The sequence below is a fragment of the Osmia lignaria genome, chromosome 11 (genome assembly GCF_051020975.1).
Source record: "Osmia lignaria lignaria isolate PbOS001 chromosome 11, iyOsmLign1, whole genome shotgun sequence".
Taxonomy (NCBI): domain Eukaryota; kingdom Metazoa; phylum Arthropoda; class Insecta; order Hymenoptera; family Megachilidae; genus Osmia; species Osmia lignaria.
In genome coordinates, this window is record NC_135042.1 from 3,038,017 (window position 1) to 3,062,238 (window position 24,222).

Genomic DNA, 24,222 nt, shown 5'->3' on the forward strand with positions numbered 1-24,222 from the left:
GAGGTGGGGTGAAGTGGAGTTAAGGGGCGAGAGGTGACTGACAAACGTTCCTAATGAGAGGAGAATATCGTTCACGATGATGAAAATTCGGAGATGAACTAGGTAACGAGTTGGAATAAGGATTTTCATGTTTTAATTGCCGCCTTTACGCTGAGATTAACCCTTTGCACCCTTAGACACAAAGGAACGTTGTATCAGCTTTAAATTCTATTATTACACCACTGTTTGAAATATTTTTATTTCTACAACGAAGAAAGAAAATGAACCGCCGCTCAATTTTCACACGATGGCGTCGCTAATTAAGATTCACGCCGCTCTGAAATTCTCTTGCCACTCTTCGAGGGTGGAAAAGAAAAAAAGATGATGAAAAAATTACTTTAAAGTCAGGATACGCTTTGGGTTCTATTTAAATCGTGAAGTACACATAGCGAGGGTAGAACCTTCCCTTCTGTATTTTCTCACAATTTTTCTTCCCGCTGTGACAAATCTGTGAAAAAATCCGGAACGACGTAAAAGAGACGGAACTAAATTTTCCAAGTTCTCCTGAGAATCTTTTATCTCTTTCTAAACAAACTTTATAGGTATTTCAATTGCTGAGTTTTTGAAAAGAATTTGAAAATCTTCTTGACATTGCTCGACAGATTGAAACAATTTATCAATTAATAAGTTTCAGCTATTTCGGTGGCAGTTTGCAAAAAAGCGCATGACGAGGGTACCGACGAGGAACAGGCCCTTTCCTAGAATTGGTCTCTGTCTAAATTCAAACCTGAAGGGCAGACGGGACAAGGTTTCGAGCAGATAAACCGTCTAGCGGGTAGTTTCGCGACATTAACGTCGTTTCCTTTTTTCTTTCAGAACCCGCCAGAGTAGAGAAGGTACGAATATGAAATAGGGTAGAAATATGAGATACTAAGGTTTTAACCCGTATGTAGTATTAACACTATTAACAATGATTGTATATCAAGTATTATCACGGGTACAATACTCCCCCATAACAACCATTCTTGATAAGTATCATTGTTTTGTTTAACAAACATTTTAACTTTTAGCCGTAATAGAAAGTTACTACGTCTGTTTCGTAAAGTGAAATTTATTTTGGTTTAATTTGTGAATTTTAAAAAAGCAAAAGGGGTAAGTTATACTATAATAATTATAGTATTAGTACGTCAAAGGATATTTAAAGTATTTGTGTTTTAATTATGATAAATAATTATAAATAGCAATTGGTAGCAATATAAGACATGCTTATATTACTATTACATTTTTTAATTTATTACTAAATAATAAAATGAACATATCTGCGATGTGCTATTTTGCGATAAAAAATTTTCAAAAGTTTCTGAAAGGGAATTGTGGATTTAATGCCTATCACGCTGTTATGTATAATTTATCATTATTAATGTTCTATCTTAGTTTTACAACTTTATTTTTCTGAAAAGTAACATTGTCTCATATTACTACCCGAATTTCTATTAGGCCAAATTTGAAAAAGAGAAAAAACAGAAGATAGGTAATGTCTATAATATTTATATTTATACAGCACGTTCCGTATGAAATTCCACAAATTTCTCGGTTTGATTTTTCTATTTATGTCTATTCTGAGACTCTCTACATCGAAAAATAAAATATTCATACTTTCTTCTCCATTACTATTGTATAAATGACGGAGGTTTTTGAAAAAGAGGAAGAGGGTAAACTCTCGAAAACGCATGCCATCGGGCGAAATGCAAATAGATTAGCGGTAAAACGGGCACGGCGGAGAAAATAATTAAAAAGGTCTGGAACGGGCTGTGAATGCGTGTACGCACCTTTCGTGGAGCACGTGTTCAAGTGGAGCACGTGCTGGACGCTGATTTACGCGAACGCGAATTTAGCTATGCCCTCGTGCTTGCTATTTTGCTGTACCATGGCGTGCCTGTTCACGGAAAGGGAGCTGTGTTTTCAACCAGTTATTTGGTTACTTTGCTTCGGGATTACTAGGCTGAACGTTTGGAACGTGCAATTGGTTGGAATGCTAGGGATATTTTAAGATTAGAACGTAATACCAACATGTTGGTAATGATGCAAGTTGGAACATGGAATTTATTATGGTACTGGTAATATTAAGGACTTGGATAGGTTAGGTGTTAAATAATATGTTTGTATAGTAAAATAGTTCTAAGAAGGATCGAAGTTCCACTCGAGACAAAGGGACTGGAACCAAAATACCGTGCGTCGCCGACCTTCTGGACGGATCCTCGGTATCTATAGGGGAGCATGTTGTTGCGAAGTTTCACTTCGAAAAGCACCTATGTAAATCATTGGCAATTCGGATCGTCTGAACCGAAAGCAAACATCCGTAAACATCGAGTAAATCATCGATCGAACGATTGGTGGATCGTTAAGAGTTAAGGCGAAGAGTATCGATGGATCCGCTGATCGATAGGAGGATTTCATGGGCGAACCATTCGACACGCGCCTTCGAACGCGTTCCGCGTGTGCACACCATAAACCGGTCCAATGATTTACGGGACAGCGGATTTAGACCGGTGGCAGCGTTCGTTCGCCGTGATCCAACCAACGATACGGTGTTCTTTAAATAAAACGGCACGAGGCTTTTGGGATCAGCTGCCATGGGTATCGAGCCTGTATGCTGCTCGGATATCGGTATTTGCGGTTCTTGCTCACGTTCTGGTGACATACGGTTAGACCTGTTTCGACCCAACGTTATGTGACTACTGCTCATTGTTGCTGATGGCTACTCCTCATTTCTAATGCCTCTTTTTTGTAATAATAATCAGTAATTTAAACAGATCACGAAGCGAGATACGATTTAAATCAATGATTCTGGTTGGTTAGTAATTTCCAGAACGAATCAGTTGGTTCCAGGATATCCCACTGCGTGTACCCTCCTTCTTGGACGAGGTATGAGCAATCATCAGTATCCCAGGAAGGACACAGTCTTCGTGTCCGCGTTTACGGATCATCGTTGACCGATCTTATTGCCGTCATTATTTTCAAAGTAATTTAAAACAAGCTATACCTCGTAGGAAAGAAAATTACCTCGCATTGATGAAGATCCTTCGATTTCCAGGAAATCGACGCTAGAGAAACAAGGCTTTATTGCTCGACGTCTTACAGGATGTCTTTATTGTATCGCTCCAGGTGGGAAGCTACGTCGGATGAAACCGGCTCTCAAAGTGATTCCAGATTGATCCTGAGATATGCTTTTTTGGGTGTGGCGGATTTTGACACTGTACGATCAATGATTCGCGAGACGATTTCGTTCGATGAAATGTCAGCTCGCTGGGAACTGCGTTGACATTGGCAATTTTATATTTCAAAATTGATATATGTAGGGGAAAGGGGGGCGAAAGTATTATTGTAGATAACTCAAAATCTATTACAGCTACTATCGCAAAGGGACATACAATGCGGAATTACAATTAAAGTACACACAAATATGTTCTAACGATACACACTCGATTTGAAATATTAATTATTTTAATTTCTAAAATTATTTTTTACGAATTTAAAAGTTGTAGATAGGCAATTAATATTAATTAATTCAAATTAAATTAATTAAGAATTAATTAAAAAATGAATATGCCTTGAAGATAAATACGCAATTGTGGTTAAAAAAGAACTGTTTACGGAATCTGAAATAAATTATTATAAATTTTTCATAATATGATTTAATTTTTTCTCCTTTTTTTGTATACAATCACATATGTAACTTCAGTATTTTACATATTAACTTACATAAACTATGTTTCAAATTAATACTACATCGAAGATAATATTATTATTAAAAAATATGTTGTGGACAACGTGTTTATTCTTTATTTAGTAATTCAACATTTAAGTTATAAAGAAAATTAAATTTCTGCATTATTTAAATTTCCCAATTAAAATGATATCAATTTATATACAGTGTGTCCCGCGTAACTGGAAACACTCCAATATTTCCTAAATTATTAAAGATACAGGAAATTGCTTTGGTGGTCATTGCATGGTAAGAGAGGGCAACATCTTGACGTAGACAAATTTTTTTTTAGACGTTTTGATATGTGTCACAATGTATTAGGTAGTGAACTAAATGACATCTGACATCCTACAGTAACTTCTTCTTTGTGTTTTAAAATTGTAATATAAATATTCCTTATGCAAGTAAGTGCTTATCCTATCTTTTAATCTTTCATTTGACTCTTCTGAGTGTAATAGTGATAGTTAACACTTTTAAGCGCCCCTTTAGTGAAAATTTGTAATGTAAATCCAAACGCATGATCGAGAACAATTGTAACGATTTGTTTATATGAAATCCTACAATACGAACAAACAAAATGAAAAATAGGTTCAATGTAGCCAATATAAAAATTGGGCGTATGAAGCCAAAACGTTCATTATATTTTCTGTAATTGCGATACTCAATAATTCACTACAAATTTTACCTTTTTCCATTTATTATTATAATTTATATTAATAAATATTTTAATTTTGTAAAGACAGATTTGTATTAGTTACGGTTTCATGCAGTGTTACAACCGATCATCCGTTAGGGATGATTGTAACACTTTCCCCGGTCTCCATTTTTTATTAATAATTTGAATATTACTTGTTATAAAGCGAAATTGCTGTAACTTATTAACGTCAAATAACTATGTAATATTTTGGTACGAACATTTTTGTTGTAAGTGTAATAATTTTTGCGTAATCGTAATTTAAAGTCAAATTGTTACTTTTGTCCCCGTTCTCCACCATACAATGGATAATTTTTACCACTAAATGTAATCGTCTGCATCATTTTTTTACTTAGATCTTTAATTTCTCAAAATTTCCTCATATTTTTCATCAAAAATAATCTGCATAGTCGAAAATTGAACTTGTTATTTGTATGTAAGGGGCGAATGATGCACAATTACGATCCCCCTTCAGTGTGAGATTTCGAAATCTTTTGACTCGCATATCGATACTATTACGGATGGTGGTTGTTATTTTCTTTTCAGACACCTGAGATTTTCTTAAAGACTGTACGATATCAAATCCCTTCGCATAACTGAGTGAAGGCTAAAGCCCGCAGAACAGAGCGCAAAGTACAAAGAGCAAAGAGAAAGCATTGGAACGTCTGGAAAGAAGGAAAAGATAAATTTGGCCAGGAATCAAGCGTCTGCGGTGGATGGTCCGGCTTCTTATTATATTCCGGCAAGGTTCGTTAGGGTGTGCAACAGTTGTTGCAGGAGAGAAAGCGTAACAGCGTGGCCAGACGATGACACACGCAGCTCGCGAGCGTTGCATTTAGAGTCGCTTAGTGTCGTCTATTTCAGATGGCGGTGAACGTTACGAGGCAACTCGGACATCGTGGTTCGACCGCGAACCCCGCTCGACGGACCATCCTAGACTATAAATTCCGCGGTTCACTGGCCCTACAACTACGCTCGTTCCTCCATGCTTGGATTCCATCAACTCTCCTAAGGCCTCGCCGATGTATTATCGTACGTTACACCAACTATTATTGTCGGCTGACCATCTTTCCACGAGGTGTAGGTACTGGCTTTCGCTCTTGGAAAAAGCCTTCCAAAGGAATCGTTCAAACATACAAGGTGTCCCACGAAATTGGGACAAATTCTAGCCTTAGTTTTTTTGGTAATCACCAATAGCTGGTCTTTTATTTATCTTCAACTGTTTCTCGGCTTTCTGTCAGAAAAGAAATCGTGTTGGCTGTATTTCCGAATGGCCCCACCAAAATTTAGAACTCAGGTTCGGTATATAACCTAAATTGACTACAAGAAACCGATTAAAGTTGGTTTCAGAGCTGGGTGTCTTACCGTTTTCGAGATATCGTGGTAAGGTTAGGTTAGATTAGGTTAGATTCTGTGGATGCGTAGTATTGAATAGCGCATACGTAGTCCCAAAATTGTACAAAATTGTACCACGATATCTCAAAAACGGTAAGACATCCAGCTCTGAAACCAGTTTTAATCAGTTTCTGGTAGCCAATTTAAGTTATATACCGAACTTGAGTTCTCAATTTTAGTGAGGCCATTCGGAAACTTATATTTCGTGTCACGTATAATATCGTATCTTTTTCTCTCACTAACCTTTCGATCTATGGACAGGCACGTCACCGGTCGAAAAACAACAGAACCGGGAACGAAAACAGCGGTGCACCGGTGTTATAGTTGGTCCCTCGATGATACGCAAATAGCATCAGCGGAGGAGACGTCCAACTGTCTAGTGCATCCGCAAAAATAGGATTCAGTCGTGTTTGTTGCGTGTATCGTCGGCTGTTACGTAGTCGAAAGCACCGAAAATCGAGGCTATCTTGCGTCTCGCGGTGGTTTGTTTTCAATGCACCTTAGAATCCGCTAGGTTTTTGCTGAATTTACTCTAGATAACTTCCCTTCGATCAACGGAACCGTTAACAAAGCGGAACAGAGCGGAACGAATCTCTGTGGCAACAGCAAGAAGCGCAAACCGCGATCTTCCTGAAAGGAAAGATGACCAAAACGATTCTTTCTTGCCTGTCCATTATTTCTATCCCCGTCTTCTGAAATCGTGTCCAGCGACAGGCATTTAGATAAATCACAGGAAACGCGTAGAAAAATGTTCGACGCGGAATCGAGTGATCGGTAGAAAAGCATCGATCCTCGGAACGTTTTTTGCCTCTCGATCGCACATCGAGCCTCGTTCCACTGCGATTGCAATCCTTTTTTCTCTTCGTGGAATCTAATACTTTTGTTCAGAGGGGAAGAAAGGAACAAGCGGTGACTGTTTCTGGAACATGGGGTATCTTCGTTTGTGTTAGAACCGGAAACTTTGAGAGACCGGGAGAAGTTATGAGATCGTTCGGTTTAATCGTTGATGTTCTTAGGAGACAGAACAAGGTGACTCGATCCGCTCGCTGTTCATTCATAGTCCGCTTCCCTTCCATTTAACTGTAATACGCTTTGCAAGTTCCCCCAATAGCATTCCGTCCGCTTCTCATCCGCTTCAGCATTTTTCCAGGGTTTATGGATCAGCCTGTAGACGGCATGGTAGCGAACTCGAGGATATCGCGATGACCGCGTTTCACGTTGTAATATCCGAGTGGTAACAAAGCGAAGACACAGAGGCTGTTGTTAGTACACGGTGCAGCGGACGGAACATTAACAGGAAGTGGTTGGCCACGTGAGTCGACGTCTTTAAGCATTAGCGACGGCGCTTGTCTTACGTGATTCAATTGCTTATTACACAGTAGCCAGCCACTATTTCCTTGGAATATTGATCCGGTAATGCCCCGTGCATCGATTAACACGCTCGATGAGGCAGCTTTTTCTATTCGCGCGATACGAGACAAATATGTCCGGTGGAGTATCTAAAGATGGAAACCATCCAACGACGATCGCCCTCCGAAAAAACTAGCGAGCGGTTCGGGTTCAGGCAAGGCTAGTTTGCATTATTCGGGGCGATAAATGCCACCCGCGTGTCGTTGGACATGGCACTCGTGTCGTTTACACGACAAACGCAAACACAGACGGCAAAAAAACGGTCGCTCGTAAAGCGACACCCATCTGGGCTCGCTCGTTGCCTCTCGATGTTGTTCTTTCAGTGAACGGGGTGGAGAAGATTCGTACCAGCTCGCGATCTTCACTCAATTTTTACCTGAAACGCTTCCATTTCTTGATCGTTATCGAACAATTAAAATTTCGCTAATGCATCTTCCAAACGAGAGGAAAACGAGGCGGTTCCAGAGTTAACGACGAAACTGTCTGTCTGTTCGTTGTGTTAACATGATTCTCGTTTCGAATGATCTACGAGGATCGGGATGGATCTCGAGTATGATCGATAGCCAACGAGCAGGAGCAAAAAATACTTCGAAATCTCCTTTTAATTGGTTATGGTTTGTTAACACGTGAAGCAAGTGTTAGTCTCTACTCAAGGTTGTCCTTGAAGGCGTCCGCCAACGATCGATCTCGATCCTGTAGATCCTTTCTCAGGACTGCACCATGGTAATTGGATTAATCCTGTCTCGAAGAGACCAACTTGTATTAAACCGATATAATGATCCCTGCTTTCTTGCATTCATTAAATGCTTCATTAATAACAATCTACAAACCGTGCAACCATGTTCTTTAATTAATTATGATTAATCGCTTCAGTGTGTACGATTTATCGATACATATGTACGGTTCTGTATGTACTTGTATCTTGATAGGAAGTGTTAATTACGAGTAACATCGATATTTAAATCGTGTACTATTTCAGAAAATAGACTGTGGAATTTTATGCAAATATGGTGATTGTATTTTTGATTAGATTTGATTATTTATCGTGAAACAGAAGTTGTTGATGTAGAGAAATGAAAATTTCAACGTAAAATATGCGGTACGGATTTTCAAGTAAATCCTTTATCTCTCAAGGAAATCCTTTAAACTATCCCCGTCAATAATTTGATCCGAGTATTTCGCTTCGTTCAGAACCAGTTTTTACACGGTGAAAATCTCGAGACGAGTCTACGTTGTATCAAAAAACGCGTGTCGACGATATTATCATATGAATTGTCCGGTCATGAAGACGATACCGTGAGTATCGAGCTCGTTAACAAGCTACACGGATCCGCAACACGATGTTTCGTGTTTTATTCAACAAATTTTTATTGCACCAGGTTATTTCTTCCATCGGACATCGCGTTTGCCGCCTTTTCTCTGCATTCTTCGAGTAATTGGTAATTGCATATTCGCTAAGCAGTCAGTTGGTTAGACTTATTTTTTATCCAATTTCGTATTAATCATTTGTACAGTGATTTTTATCAAACTTTTAGCTACAAATTGATATGCCACAAGTGCTATTTTGGGACAGTTTTATGTCATGAAATGAAGTTTCCTTTTGTCATTCCGCAAATGGACCAGCGGGTCCATTAACGATAATCACGAAAACAGAAGGGTGAAAGCACCACTGTGACCATTTTCTTTTTACTTGTCCCCTGTTTGCCAGCTATTCCTGTTGCTGTGGAGAAATGCATGTTGGCCACAGGGAAGGTGACAGGTGCCGAGTGCTTCTATAAATTGCGATCCACGAAAGAACAAGAAAACGAGAAAACGAGAAAGGAAAATGGCCCGCGGTGAACCGAGCTCCACGCTATCTTTAGAGGGTTGCGTTCAACAGCCCCTTCCTTCCCATTCGATTCCGTACATCGAATTTTCGCGTTAAACAAATTCCACGTTGTGTTTGTCCGCCGGTTCGCGCTGCTATTTTGTCGCGAAGGAATTCGCGACGGAACATCGAAGAGCGTTCGATTTCAGACTGGCATTCGCTCGCGCGAATTCCATCGCTAAATTTAGCGTTGGATGTCGTTTGGAATCGTAATGCACCGATAACTGGACCTGTCGAGCTGCTTCGCTTCTTGTTTCTTGCATTTCGCCAACGATTTTGACGTTGATACGCCCTTTCCGGTTGCTTCTTCCTTGGAATAGAATTTTATTGATAAAATGGAACTCGAGATGGTCAATTATGGTTTTAACTCTTTCGGTCATGGCATCTTTATATGAGGACATACTATATAAATGGTTGACATATTATCTAAATTCGGTAAATTTTACCATTTGTAAACATTGTCCTCATATGGCCATAACCATAGATTCTATTTGACACAAAAAACACTAAACTGTGAACCGGTTTATCCGGGGTATTTTTCCCCAAAATGGCGCTTTGTAGGGGCTTTTTAGCCCCTCTTTTGCCCAACGAACATTTTGTCAATTATTTTGCATTACTTTTTTCTTTTTCGGTTGCCAACAGCACACGGTCACCCATCTTTGGCGTGAACCGTGCCCACTTAGTTTTCTGAGGATACAAGCAGAATTGTAGTTTTGGGTAGAAAAGTGCGTTTTTGAAGGTGAAAACCAAAATTTTGTTTAATCATAATGTCCTCATTTGGACAATTCGCATCTGTGTCATCCCCCCCCCCCCCGCCCGGACCTCCTTCGAGATATTTTATACAACTGAAAAATCATAATTTCATTCAAAGAACTGCTGAGCAGAGCCTCGACTTTTTTTTCAAGAAAAAAATAAGTCGTGACCGAAAGGGTTAACATAGGACATCGCTGATGATTGGCGTCAGGAATAATTGAGAAAGAAAGAATAAAAAATTTAAATATTTCTATTATGTTGAAGACATATTTTATCGAGTGGAAAGCTTAAATTGAAGGGAATAGTAATTTGAAGATAGAGACGACAACGCATGTAAGATTTGCGATGGGTCCAACTGTTTAAAAGGTTATTCACACTGGAGGATCAGTGCTCAATGAATGGTTTTTGGCACTGTTAGCCAAATGAAATCACGTAGGTAAGTAGATCGATTATGAATGAACCTCCAGGTTCATTCAGCTTGAACATGACCCAGCCTTGGTCCATCCCCGAGTTTCATTTACTTCGGTCACTTTCGTTCTGCGATAAAGCTTAAGTTTCTGTTAGAACTGCTTCTAACACTAGAAGATTAAAAATTGTTCAGAAATTAAAAAAAATTTTCAGAATATACAATTTCACTTTAAACAAACAGTGAATATTAAAATCTCGAATAAGTGATAATGGCCCTCGAATTATTAATATTGATAACAGAATACTATATTGCGTATTATATTATACACTATAGAATGCTACTTTATACAGAAAGTAAGGTTGAACATTGAAAATGAAAGAAACGAAAATTCAATCCAGAATAGTCGTAACAACGATTTTAAGTGCATTCATTGGTAAAGTGCGTTCCCTGGTAAAAGGAAGAAGACGAAGAAAATTAACATCGCATGTTGTGCCACCGAATTGCGTTGTCCACCAACGCCCCTTTCCATCCCTGGGAAAGCATGATGGCCAGCGGTCTGAAACTATTTCCAGACGGTTTTGATTAATCTTGAACCAAAAACGTCGAGCAGAAAACGAGCAGAAAGCCGTCTAACTCGCCACCTGGCAGAAATATCAAGACGTGGAAATGGATCTTGACGTTTCGCTCTGGACACGAGTAAGATAGCCAGGGGATAGAGTGAGGAAGGAAAAACGATAAAGAAATAAACGGCAAGTTGGCACCTGCTCTCGAGAGGATGCTTCCAGCTCCATACTCTTCGTTGATCGTTCAACGCGGAAATTCTGATTGGATTTCTCTTGAAGGATGTTTCCTCATCTTCTAAATTTTCTTTTTCATTGAAATTTCACGAAAATTACTTTTCCATTATGGGGCATTTCTACATTTTTGATAAATTTTAAGCTTCAATCTGATATACTACAAATACTATTTCGAAACACTTTTATGTCATCAAGTAGTTTTTGAAAATGATAAAAAGAAGAAAAGAAGTAAGTATTTTAAGTAGAAGAATTTGATAAAATCTAGAATGAGGTGACCGGAAGTCGGCGACCAACAATCTAATAATAATCACGTGCTAAGTTAATTTTCAGGACCGGAAACCGTTTCCCAAATACCTGGTGTCTAGACTGCGGAAATATTAAGCTCGAATCTCGTTCGTTCTTGCGTGTCTCGTTCATCAAGGTACACACGTAAGATTTTCAGGAAATCGCTGTAATCGCCCTAGTCCTGGTGATTTATCGTGTCCACGCGTTGCCACTTCCTGTTGAAAATTCGCCGGAGCACGCGCCTAATTAGAGCTACGGAGCCCTTCGTGCAGAAACAGATCTTCTTCCTGGATCATCTTCGTCCCTCTGTTAAATTTTGCTCACTTGGCACTGCTCCTCTTAATAAGGGGCTCTTCATTAAGTGAATTAAACGAAACCATCCCATGAATTATGAATACCACTTATTTAGTTAATTTAAGGATACGCTGATTAAATCTTTCGTGCAAACGTGGCAATTGAAGAATGCACACTTTTAAGCTTCGAGGATAAAATTACTTACATACGAATTTAACTTTCCATTGAGATGAAGGTTAATTAAAAAATACCTAAATCCAAGGGATTGAACGTGACTTTCAAATTTACAACAAATTTGTAAATCGTTTGAAATTGATGGCACCTATAAAAAATCTTACCGGAGCAATCATCGATTATTATATGTAGCTGATTAACCGTAATGGGCGTGTCGTCGTTTGATGATAGGTGCAGGTTTGACTGCAAACGTGCTAAAATTGCAGGACGAGGCTGTGTTACAACATTTAACTGCAACATGTACACTCTTGCTACGTGGATGAAAGCCGATACACGTTTATATTGCATAGCATGGAAACGTTACGTGACAAGCTTGCAAGTCTCTATACGGATGTTAAACTCGTGTGACCAGATTACGCTCGAACGCGCGCGCTATTGTAGGCATGTACGTGCGTTCGAGCGGCGATTATCGGGGGATCGTGTCGAATTGATACGTGTTAAATATGATGAGAAGTTTGCCCACTTCCGTGGAAAAGCTTGTACCAAGATTGCAACATCGGATTGAATTTTATTTCGAGCCATAAACGCGGTATAATCTCGTGTCAACCAACCATGTCACACTGCTATTTAACGAATCCCTAAGCATTTAATAGTCAAATTGTAAAATATATAATATTGAAAATTTATGCCCATGATCGTAGAATTTCATGCAAATGAGCGTGTCGAGATGGCGAAGACACATTATTGCTGGTATATACATACATAACTTTACTCGGTAACCGCAGGTGAACCGCAACGAACTGGGCCATTTAATAAATGATCGTATCGCGTTTTTGATGTTGTACCATGAAATTTTCCATTTCTACGCAAACTATCGGATTCTAGCGTAAGAGTTTGTATAGCGATAAAAAGTCCATATACAGAATATGAATATGAGAATATTTTAATAAGAAATTTTCATATAAACAAGGATTAATTTTCATATGCTTGAAAGTACGCATCAAGTTTTATGCGAGGACGAAAAAAGGTCTATCGCTGGATTGACAAGTTTCTGTCAGTGTGAACGAGACTTTAGTCGTTGTTCAACTGTCAGAGGCTGCGGAGAGCTTTCCTGCTTCCCGCAGGAATCGGTGCCCATGTATCGTCAAAAATAAAGATCCTCGCCATCGCGACAAATAAAAACATCCGAAAAATTCGCTACGTTAGGGTACGTGGATACACGATGTTACCATCGCCATTTTGATGTCCACCGATCAGCTCGATGACGATATCGCGAACGGTACAGGTTAGAAAACGGCCGAACGATGTTCGTGTCATGGTTCACCCTTTAATTTTTCTCATTTCAGATCAGCCCGAAGATAAGCACGTCGTGGTGGAAAGACGTGATATTCTTCGAGAGATAACATCCGATCAGAAACAGTGTTACATAACGAAGGACGATTCGAAGGACAACAATAATGGTACCTATGTTTATTGCCAGACTTTTAACCCTTACGGTACTAAAGATGACTGTAGGTCATCCATCATTAACATTTTAATGATCGGAATTCTAAGGTGATTGTTACAATGAGTCTTGTGGGGTTTACGACTCGCTCTGCCGTTCCGAAGCTTAACCGGTAGTGTAGGGATGTGCGGGTACCCGATATTACGGGCGTCCGATACAAGCGTGCAGTCGGGTAGCCCGACTATTCCGGGTTCGGTCGGGTACAGTCGGGCAGATTCGGACCATCTCCCGCGGGCCACGGCCCGCGACCCGACTCTCATGTACTTGTTAATACTTGCAATTCGTTACAAGTATTATTTTTCCACATAATAAAAATTATCTTACTCCAAAATTCCATATAAAACCGATTTTGCACATGGTTATTGCAAGTATTAACAAGTACATGAGAGTTGCGTCGCGGGCTGCGGCCCGCGAGAGCTCGCCCGACTTTGCCCGACTGTACCCGACCGAACCCGAAATAGTCGGGCCACCCGACTGCACGCTTGTATCGGACGCCCGCCCGATGTTTTTCGAACCGACCCGACTAGTCGGGAACCCGAGACATTAGTCGGGCCGCACATCACTAAAGGGCGCAATAGCGCTATATAAATATCCACCCCTCAACAGCCACCACCCTCCAAGTGGCGCCGGGGATGGATAAATTGTCCACTCATAGGGACGGGCGTAAGGCGCCTGATGGGTGGAGTCGTTAACCCACTCAGATTAACTTTTTAGCAAGTCCATGAGCAGACGTTTATCCATACCCGGCGCCACTTGGGGGTGGTGGCTACTGGGGAGTGGATTTATTATTTTAGCGCAATTGCACCCTTGAACACAGCCAGTATAAGCTAAATTGAGAACGATAGAGCGGGTTATTAACCCCACTAGGCTCACTTTAGACAATAACCTGTCCACTCATGGGGCTTACCAATCATTGTATTCGGTTCCGGAAGACCCAACACTTGACTCTTCGTCGGAGTAAGGAATTTTGATTTTGGGCCGAAAAAATTAACCTGAGTGACTACACCAACCAGGCGCTTTATGCCCGTATTGGAATTCGAGGAGTAATAATTTGAGTTCTCAGTTTGTCTTTTTAATCCTTTCGCTACTGAAAGTGACGCTATAGTCATCTGCCAACGTGATAACATCTCGGCCGCTGGGATTCGAATTAGTACATTCGCTATTTAAAATTATTTATATTTGTATTTTAGAATCTCGTATCTCAGGCGATATCTGTCGAATATGTCACATGGGTGGTTATCCGCGGAACGAGGAGGATCGAGGGATTCGTACGAGACAGAGCAGAACTGTCGGACAGGTCGACAGCGAGACATCGACAATATCCTCCTACTCGTATCTCGGTCCTTTGATCTCAGCTTGCAAGTGAGTTTATCAATACTTAGCGCAATTTATCAATTTCACCGGATCAGATAACGCGGTTGTGCCCACGGTAGTTGCATTTGATTCAACTCGAATCTAGGTTACATCTAGATTAGCCTACTGTCAAACACAACTCTTGTAACAGGAGAGTGCTACACTCCTTTCGAACTGGCTTCTGTTTTATTGTACTCGATTAGAAGTATTCTCGAATTGGGGGAGAATGTGGCACGAGTCGATTACGTTGACGATCTTTTCAATTAACTTGGCACGAAAGAATCACGGCTCGTAACTATTACACGAATCACAAGTTGGGAATAGGGGTTTCAAACTCGACACAGTAATTCAATTAGATTCTATTAGATTCTATAGAGACAAATTGTTCGGAATACCGTTCCATTCTTGACCTTAATCCGGCGACGATCGAACAGGTGTCGCGGAACAGTGGCCCTGGTACACGCGGAGTGTCTCGAGAGATGGTTGACGGAATCGGGTCACACGAGGTGCGAGCTTTGTGGTTACAAATACGCTACTAAAAGGGTGCCGCGTTACAACATCTTCAGGAGTATCGCGATATGGTTCAATACCGTGATAGTGACCCGACAGGTAACACAAAACCATTCTGGAATCTAAAGATGTTGATTTTATTCAGAACCGTCGCTCGTTTTTCAGATGTTCTTGGATGTGCTCTATCTAATTGTCACTACACCGTTGGCTCTGTTTTCTTGCTATATTTGCGCACTGGCTCTAAGAATGTTGATAAAAAACAGATTGCACAATGTACCATGGATGATCGTCGCTATGCTTCCAACCTGTTCCCTAACTTTGGTCGCCTATTGGGGCTGGATAATAACTCTGGGCAGGTATGTTAATTAAATTAAATATGAAAGTTCGAATTTTTACATCGATATCGTTAGATTGCACGGTCGTCGATGGCGTCGTTATTGGAGAAGCAATTTTGTGATTCGTTTGGTTCCCGACGACGCGATCCTCGCGGAATCGACTTTGAGACGAGAACAAGCATCCTCCGATCGGCCGATCGAACAATTCGATCATTGGAGAAGCATGAACGATGAATCGACGGATACCCGGGACGCGATCGGTCGATCGGGATAGAAAAGATTCCCTCCGTCGCATTGTACACACGCCACGCAAGATTTAATCAATAGTAATTGCATTTAATTAAAAGGCGGTTTTAATCGAAGCTGATTACCGACCATCAAGTATAATTAATTGCATAGAAGAGAACGCGAGCTTCCACGTAGCTTCCGGTTCTCTGTTTCGCGAAATACACCCCTTCTAATTTCCTTCCATGATTGTCACGATATTGGTGCTTATATTACTGCTAAACCTGATATTGAATGTAAACGAGAACATGGTTAAATTCATCGTTAAATTTCAGATAATTGCATCTAATTTACCGGACGATTAAATTCAATTCTATCTACATTTATTTCTTTCAACGGCAAAGCAATTATTCGTTGAAATTTCAATATCCATTATTCTTTGTTCTATGTTCTGAATAATTTAATCAATTTAATAAGTAAAACGATTATATATGAATAAGTTTACACTAACAATTTGTACAATGTATTTTATCGATTACGGTCTGACAACTTTTAATAAATTGATGGTTGAAACGTTCTACGATTTATTGAAATAAGAAAAGAAGAGTTTATATAGAACGGAAGGAAGAGAAACGAGTTGTGACTGGGTAAACCAGCTCCCGAGATGTACCCTGTTCGATTTCACTCTCGAACGATTACGAGTTATTACGAGAATCGCCCTGTACTAGTTGCAATTTCAATAAACAACCAAGCGGTTCCATACAAAATTTAATGAAACTATCCCATACCTTCTCTCCTTGAATTAAATTCATTTTATCAGTTCGCTAAATCACATTCTAAAATATTCAATCGGTTCTTTCGTGAACGTAGAAGAATAATTGTTTAAAAAATAAAAAGCAGAAAGGAGATGAACGAACTATGTTGAGGAAATTTCGCTGCGGTCGCATTATGTATCTCCTTTGCCGCATCGTCGATCGTTCGTTGATTTTTCACTCGATGCACATCCTTTCTAGCCGCAGGAGGAAACTCAATTTTCTACTTGTTCCACGTGAAATTAACGGCAGTTGCGCGGCAGCGTTTTAATCAGGTTTCTCGTAATTGCAAGGGGACTCGTCTTCTTCTGCGGTTAACCGTTTCTGTATGCCGCCGACACTTATTATCCCGCGACGTACACCCACCTCCATACATGCCTTCGCTTTATCGAATTCTTAAGTTCCTGACTGCAGTAGTAGAATAAATGGCTATTGAAGAGCAGCGATCGAGTTACTCTATTAAATATAAACTAAATTGCAAATGTTCGAAACGACCGCGTAATCTTCTATATTTTTTATTATTGACTAAAACTATTTGCCACTTTTCAGGTTTTAATTTCAGACCTTGTTAGAACGAGTAATCAACTAATTACTGTACTTCCTCTGCACTCAGAAAGTCCGCATATCGTTATCTATACATACAGGGTGTCCCGGCTTAAATGTTACAATTCCCTTTTTCCGTAACTATTAATGATACAAAAAATTATTGATATGGGAACTGTATGGCAAAAGGGGGCCTATGTTTTGGCCGAAGTGAAAAATCCTTTGCATTATTAGTTTAAGATGGTCAAGTTTTGTTTTTTAAATGGGACGATTTTAATTAAATAATTTTCAAAATATAAAATAACGTTTACAAATTTTCAGTAGATACGTCTCGATTTGAGGCGGTGATATTGGTCTACGCTAGGAACGGCAGACCCAAAGAATAACCGCTATGGCACTTACCGCAATAATAGGGCCGCTTTTACGACTTGCCATTCAAACCAGGACGTATCTACTGAAAATCGAGAAATTTCTAAACGTTGTATCTTGAAAACTAATTAAAATCTAGTGTATACATTAAAGCTTAATGAATTCGTCTTGAGAAGCACTATCACATGAACTAGAAAAAAATATATAGTTCCATTTGAAAAACGAAACTTGACCATCATATCTCTTAAACTAATAATGCAAAAGATTTTTCACTTCGGCCAAAACATAGGCCTCCTTTTTCCATGCAATTTCCATATGAACAATTTTTTTTATCATTAATAGTTACGGAATAACGGAATTATAACACTAAAGCGGGGGCACCCTGTATATGCACGAGCGTTGCTTTATCCCCGACTCATTTGCTTAATGCAAAAGCCATCATGTATCGTTAGAAGTCGATTAAACGTTTATTGCAGATCTCGCAGATTGAGACAAGCGCACTTATGGTTCAAGTGTACTATTTCTGCAACTTTGTTCGATTCTACGAATCATTAAAGTTTGCGTGTATTCTGCATCCTAGTTTCTTTTTAATTCGACCCCATACGGGTTATTTACTTTTCTCGAAGAACACGGTACAAGAGCCAAAAGCCACTTTGCATAACTCTAGGCGATTTCCATCCAGGAAATGAAACAACGTACCAAATAACGAGGACTATCCTTATCTTTACGTATCACGCGAAACTCAACGACCTGGGGTACGTTCCGGGAGTTATATAAATTGACTTGATCTCGAGTTAAGTGATAATTATGCGGATCTAACAATTTCATGGATATATGTAGAATATTTTTTATTATCTTTCAAGGCACGCCTTGCAACTCCAAACGATTGCCATTATACAAATTGATATTGCCTCGACGTCCGCCAAAAAAATGCTAGCGAAGGGTTCGAAAGGACGGGGTAAAAAAGAGCAAATACAAGGGTCGCTGTCATCCCGACGATCCAAGGGTTCGGTTGAAAATAGAAGGTCTGCGCCGAGATTCTTCCACGTGGATTCGACTCGAGGAAGAAATGAATCTTTTACGCGCCATCACCGCGGATTGCATCCGGTTCTTCCAGATTCTACAACGGCACGTGACGCGTTCTAGCCTCCTAGACGATCGAGAAAAAACGGGAAGAACGACGGGCAACTGCGAACCCTTCCCTTTGACAGGGTGAACTTGAAAGGGTAAAAAGAAGATCGAAAACAGAGGTACACGAACTTTTAGCCCGTCACGTGTTAAGCGTACGTTCTCAAATTATAGAATTTGTACGAGTAAATTCATCGAATTTGGCAAAGAGTTGGCAACGATAAAAAGGAAGATTGGTGGGCGTTGAAAGACGACACCTTGAAGAGAGTTTACAACGGGATACGTATCCTTGGAGGATTAGGAGCGAATCGGGAGCAGGAACGCGTGAAATTTCTGCATAAATAATCCGGTTTTCTAATCCATGGCTTTCGCCCTGTCGTCCTCGTATTTTTAACCCTCGTTAAGAGTCTTGTCGAACCAGATTAGAGATGTGCAGACGATAATTTCTTTCCAGTCTCGCGATTCATGGCTGGCTATTTAATGATTAAAAATACCTAAAAGAATCTAATACTTTACCTAAGAATCTCTACCTTATCTGCATCCCCCAATACCTAATTCCTAATTCCCAATATCTAATTTTCCCAATACCTAATTACATAATAGCCATGTTTTATGTTTTCTACCAGGAAGTTAAAGTAACCTAAAGGTTAGGTTAAACCTAACCTAAACCTAAATCCAAACCTAACCTTCCTGACTTACCATCGATCAATTCTTAATTAGAAACTTCTGAATAACAGTGTAGAAAAGGTGCGATTCGAATCTGCGCGATTTCCAAACGAGCAACCGGGTACAAACGTCTCAATTTGTATATACAGCACGAAGAATCGTTGATCCGGCTATCAGTTTGGTCGAACGCGATCCTGAAGCAAGCATCGAGAATCGACATACTCGTTTCCCGCGAGCTGCCAGCTGAATTATTGCCAATTACGAACGTGGATCCTTTCTATCGGGGCGCTGCCGAAATTTATAGTCGATGATAAAGGTATCTGGCCGCCTGTAAAAGCGGTTTAACAAGCACCACCAGTTTCCAACACGCAAGCCAATAAATCGAAACGCCTTCTCCTCTCGAATCACTTTCTTTAGCCCCCTTTCGTTCCTTTTTATTTTCTCAACACACCCCCTCGCACCCTTCTCCTTTTCGGCGATCTCGACCTCTTATAATTGCATCGTGATACTTATTTATCGCGGTTATTAATAATTAAAACGATACAATATAAATAATTAATGCTCGTGATAATTTTTCAACAACGTCGCCATTCATTTAGGATCATCCTATACCTTTTTTCACCGCCACCCTCGATCTCTTTCGTAAGACGAGACGTTTTACAAGCACTCTCCTGGTGAAATTAACGAGTGATCTTGTAACTCATTCGTTGTAATCGTGATTTTATTATGTTCGTGTTTTTCGAAGAAATATTTAGTACTGCTAAAAATATTGCTAATTCGGGGACCATTAATTTTTTTTTTTTCGTTCTTCTTACATGTTATCCAACAATTGCAATATTGGCTAATGATTTACACCCTGTTATCAACAAAAGTGCAGGGGAGGGGAGGATCTGTATTGAGTACTGCTAAAAATATTGCTAATTCAGGGACCATTAATTTTTTTTTTTCGTTCTTCTTACATGTTATCCAACAATTGCAATATTGGCTAATGATTTACACCATGTTATCAACAAAAGTGCAGGGGAGGGGAGGATCTGTATTGAGTACTGCTAAAAATATTGCTAATTCAGGGACCATTAATTTTTTTTTTTCGTTCTTCTTACATGTTATCCAACAATTGCAATATTGGCTAATGATTTACACCCTGTTATCAACAAAGGTGCAGGGGAGGGGAGGATGTGTATTGCATGGTGTGCACGCGACAAGATTGAAAATCGAGTTCCACGAGATGATAACGTATGTCGGCCACGGGGACGAAAACGATGGAACTGTGCCAAGGAACACGATTTAACGTTCATATTGTATGCGAGCTTCGCCGAACGAAGAGACCAATCGACAGCCAAGTATATTTAGAATTTTTCAACGAGTTCGAGGTCAGCTTTCTTTCTGCCGAATTTATACCGTTTAAAAATCTTTACGACCTGATAATTGTATTCCACTTCTATAAGATGGTTTGCTTAAAAAAAAAAAAAAATTCAAGTGCAACGTTTTCTTCGTCATACATGTTACTCCACATTGCAAGGGTTACGCCATGGGACACGGTCCACGGAACCAACGTGCATGTTCACGACAAAAATACATGAAATTCTACCGGTTGGTGGTATTATCGAGGATACTTAATGAATTTATTGCCTCTGGCTATCTACGCGCAACGTGTAACAGTCAATTTGTTTCTTCTCGGAGAACGAACGCGTCGAGGAGGAACTTTTGCTAGAGCTTCTAGGAAACGTGAACGAGAGAAAGACAACATCTTGTCTTCGGCGCAAATATTGGTGAATCCATGGGAGATTTATCGTTCCCGTGACAAGGACCTACCGCAACGTGCTACATGTTCCAACGAACCTGTCACGATGCAGTTCACCGGCTCGCGATGCTTGTACAAGCGGCAAATAAAAATCCATCCAAGGACTTCCTGTTGATTCAACAGGAAATTTCTTGCGCACAATTCCGCACAATTCGTTCTTCTGATGAATAGAATGTTTTTAGAAATTTTGCAACGATGTTCAAATATCACCTTGAAATATTTGTTATCAAAATTTTGTGAAGAAAGTAAAAAATGAAAACCTCCGCCGTGACAATGCGTTTATTGGCACATTGCCGTGACCAGGATTCGAACCTGGGTTACTACGGCCACAACGTAGGGTCCTAACCACTAGACGATCACGGCTGTTGGAGGATTTGATTGAATCGACCACGATCGTCGATGATCGATACTAACAGTGGCCGACTTGATCGATCGACCGTGAAAGCCTTTTTATTCAACCAGCCATTGCGTTAGTTCTAGTTTTGTGCCAGTTATGCAATCACATCTGCACACTTCAAACATGATGGGATGTCGCGTAGCAAATTTTTTTTTGATATATTGGATGACTGAGATCGGCGGCTAGTGACTTTTGGTGATGGAGAGTTGGCGAACCTGAGTGAAATCAAAAAGAGACGTTATGTTTCTCAGTTGAAGCTAAAGCTTATTGCGTTTTAGTTCTTTGGCTTAGAAATTATGGTTCTACGTTTTAGTGTTCATGCATGATGCAATTTATATTTCTGTTTCAATTACAGTAAAACCTCTATAAATCGTCATATTCTTTTCCTCGTCATTTTAAAATTTACATGATTTTTACTCCGTTTAAGTCGGCAAAATTTCTAGGTCCCTTGAGTAACGACTTATCGAGGTTTTACTGTATTTTAAGAGTTTAATATGTGTTTAGCTTCAAGTATTTTCTTACATATAATAAATAATATATATATCATAGAAGAAGAGAGTGTTTAATTTTTTTCAATCCCACAACAAAACATCCACTTCCATTTATATAATTAATTAAATGAATGCAAATTTTCACTTTAATTTCTCGAGTGAAAATGTGATTAACAATGAAGAGGTGTATTTTATACGTATATGGGGCCCAGGTGGGAAAGGTGGAAAAGGTTGGTAGCCGGAATCTCATTTTTCCTGATTTGATCGCGAGTGTACTAATAATATTCCACTTGGAATAAGATAACTCGGTATTCTTTTATGACACTGCAATCATAAATTATCCAAATTAATTCCGATAATGAGATTAACATGTCAGAACTTACTGTAATTGCAAACATTAATGACACTGATAAATGACCTCACCAAACTCGCAGATAAAATAATGATACATCATATGATTTTATATTATCTTAATTTTCATGTTGAACGAAGTGGCTGTCATGTAAACGTTTACCATGTGTGTAAATACGTATTTTTCTCTAATTTTAATTATACACTGTGTTTTAACGAATACGATGAAATTTTTGAACGAAAGTGTACAAGAAACTATTACATACACTATGTTCAGCTTGTTAATTGGTAAAAGGTAACAACCCTTCCGCGGTATCAACGTGTCTTCCTGTCGAAATGTTAATGCGGAAACCCGGTCACGTTTCTGCGCTTCGAGGTGTCACGTGGACGGAAAAGATAAAAAGAGTCGTAACGGAAAGGCTGATCCCACGAGAACACCCCGGAAGTGTGTATATAACGGGTATTAAAATTTATTAATTTTTAGCAGAACCTACTGTCATTTTTTAAATTTATAATATTCTCTTTGATAACTATTTTTTTTTTTAAGAGTTGAGAACCCTTAACCTTAATAATGTAAATTGGATAATACAATATTTGTATTTACTATAATATTTCTTAATGTGTTACCTAATTAACTGTGTTTTAATTAAGATGAAGAAATAAATTTTTCCTATGAATATAGAAATAAATCGTGAATAAATTATCTATCAAGTTTCTTGGAAACCACGGCGAGAGAGTTAATTAATCGCGCTTTAATAAAGAGTACAAAGATATAGCTCGGTGATGTTGCATACTACATTTATTAGATGTTCGTTAATTAAGGCATTCTCCGGTACATTCGATAAATAAAACATCTAAAAAATATCCATACCATTGATTAACGATTATTATCACGATACATTCTATGGTCCGTGAAATACTGTTATTCATTACTGTTATTAACCGCGTTAACTGTTGCTATCAACGATTATTATCAGTAATGCCAGTAATTACCATGCCGTCGTCATGTTATTATTGGCCATAACCACCAACTTAATTATGCAAATAGATCAAGTTACGTACACCAAGTGATTTCTATACGTTAAATTGTATTACTTTATAAATTGCATACTCTGTATCGTGTTTCATGTACAATGTTATCATCCAGGAATTACTTTTAAATATCAAGGATCAAATTTATCATAAATAGAACAAAGTACATATTGCGCATATTTACATCATGTTTTGTATTAACAATTTATACTTGTCGTGAAGCTGATAAGGAGTTCGAAAACTCTGCGATACTTTTATATAAATGTAATCGTTAATAGTTAAATATAATACATATTTTAATAGGCTACCAAAACAGTAAGCGAGACTTACAATTAGTCTACCTGCAAAAACAAGTAAATCGTCGAGTAGATCTCATTCGATCCAAAAGAAACCTGCGTTATGTGTTAAAAAAAAAAAAAGAATCTCGTCAGAAGATCATTGCAACCGAGAAGAGATAAAAGTAGGATACCGAGAACAATAAATAAGTGGCACTAATCTCGAGACAGTAGAAGGAAGTGACACGAAGCCTTTTGCTGCCACGTTTCTTCTCCTTTTCCTATCCGTCCGATGAATGTCTTGTCGGTCGCATAATCGGCTCGTATTTAACCGCGAAACTACATCCTCTGTCTGTTCGTTAACGATGTAACGACACGAGCAAGGAACACGATCGCTATGTTTTTCAACGCGCCGCGTTTTCCAGACCACGAGCAGCAAAAACAGGGAAAACAAAATAGACACTCGTTAGTTCGCGTTAACGTCGACCCGATATCGATCTAGGGACTTTTGCTCCTTTCTGCGGATTTAACGAGGATTGTTAAGCCCCGTAGCGTTGGTAAATGATGGACGATATTACTGCCGCGTTTAGGCTGGATATTCTCG

At 39.3% G+C, this 24,222-nt stretch overlaps 1 protein-coding gene, 2 long non-coding RNA genes and 1 other non-coding gene across 5 annotated transcripts; 3 read left to right on the forward strand and 1 right to left on the reverse strand.

Annotated features, from left to right (window-relative positions):
• Positions 1–2,102: 2,102 nt before the first annotated feature.
• LOC117603771 (uncharacterized) lies at positions 2,103–3,629 on the forward strand. Its single transcript, XR_004581296.2, has 3 exons — positions 2,103–2,766; positions 2,839–3,001; positions 3,074–3,629. It is a non-coding gene; the product is annotated as an uncharacterized LOC117603771 (long non-coding RNA).
• Positions 3,630–6,782: 3,153 nt separating this feature from the next.
• Positions 6,783–7,492, forward strand: LOC117603772 (uncharacterized). The gene is made up of 3 exons (XR_004581297.2): positions 6,783–6,916; positions 6,985–7,146; positions 7,214–7,492. It is a non-coding gene; the product is annotated as an uncharacterized LOC117603772 (long non-coding RNA).
• Positions 7,493–12,922: 5,430 nt separating this feature from the next.
• Positions 12,923–16,472, forward strand: LOC117603769 (E3 ubiquitin-protein ligase MARCHF2). Of its 2 annotated transcripts, none has more exons than XM_034323240.2 (6): positions 12,923–13,102; positions 13,170–13,283; positions 14,518–14,689; positions 15,115–15,289; positions 15,356–15,546; positions 15,601–16,472. In XM_034323240.2, the coding sequence occupies exons 1-6, from the start codon at positions 13,066–13,068 to the stop codon at positions 15,797–15,799; spliced, it is 888 nt and encodes a 295-aa protein (XP_034179131.1). In that variant the 5' UTR covers positions 12,923–13,065; the 3' UTR covers positions 15,800–16,472. The 2 variants fall into 2 exon arrangements, with proteins under 2 accessions (XP_034179131.1, XP_034179130.1); XM_034323239.2 differs by having other exon boundaries at positions 12,924–13,108; positions 15,601–16,470.
• Positions 16,473–21,363: 4,891 nt separating this feature from the next.
• TRNAH-GUG (transfer RNA histidin (anticodon GUG)) lies at positions 21,364–21,435 on the reverse strand. Its single transcript has one exon. It is a non-coding gene; the product is annotated as a tRNA-His (tRNA).
• Between the last annotated feature and the right edge of the window lie 2,787 nt (positions 21,436–24,222).

What these genes read in the sequence shown, in the direction of transcription:
- LOC117603769 (XM_034323239.2), top strand. Translation starts at nt 13,066, where the DNA reads ATGTCCACCGATCAGCTCGATGACGATATCGCGAACGGTACAG. An exon ending in CCTTTGATCTCAGCTTGCAA is followed by an intron (nt 14,690 to 15,114) that starts GTGAGTTTATCA and finishes ACGATCGAACAG; the next exon opens with GTGTCGCGGAACAGTGGCCC. An exon ending in TGGATAATAACTCTGGGCAG is followed by an intron (nt 15,547 to 15,600) that starts GTATGTTAATTA and finishes CGATATCGTTAG; the next exon opens with ATTGCACGGTCGTCGATGGC.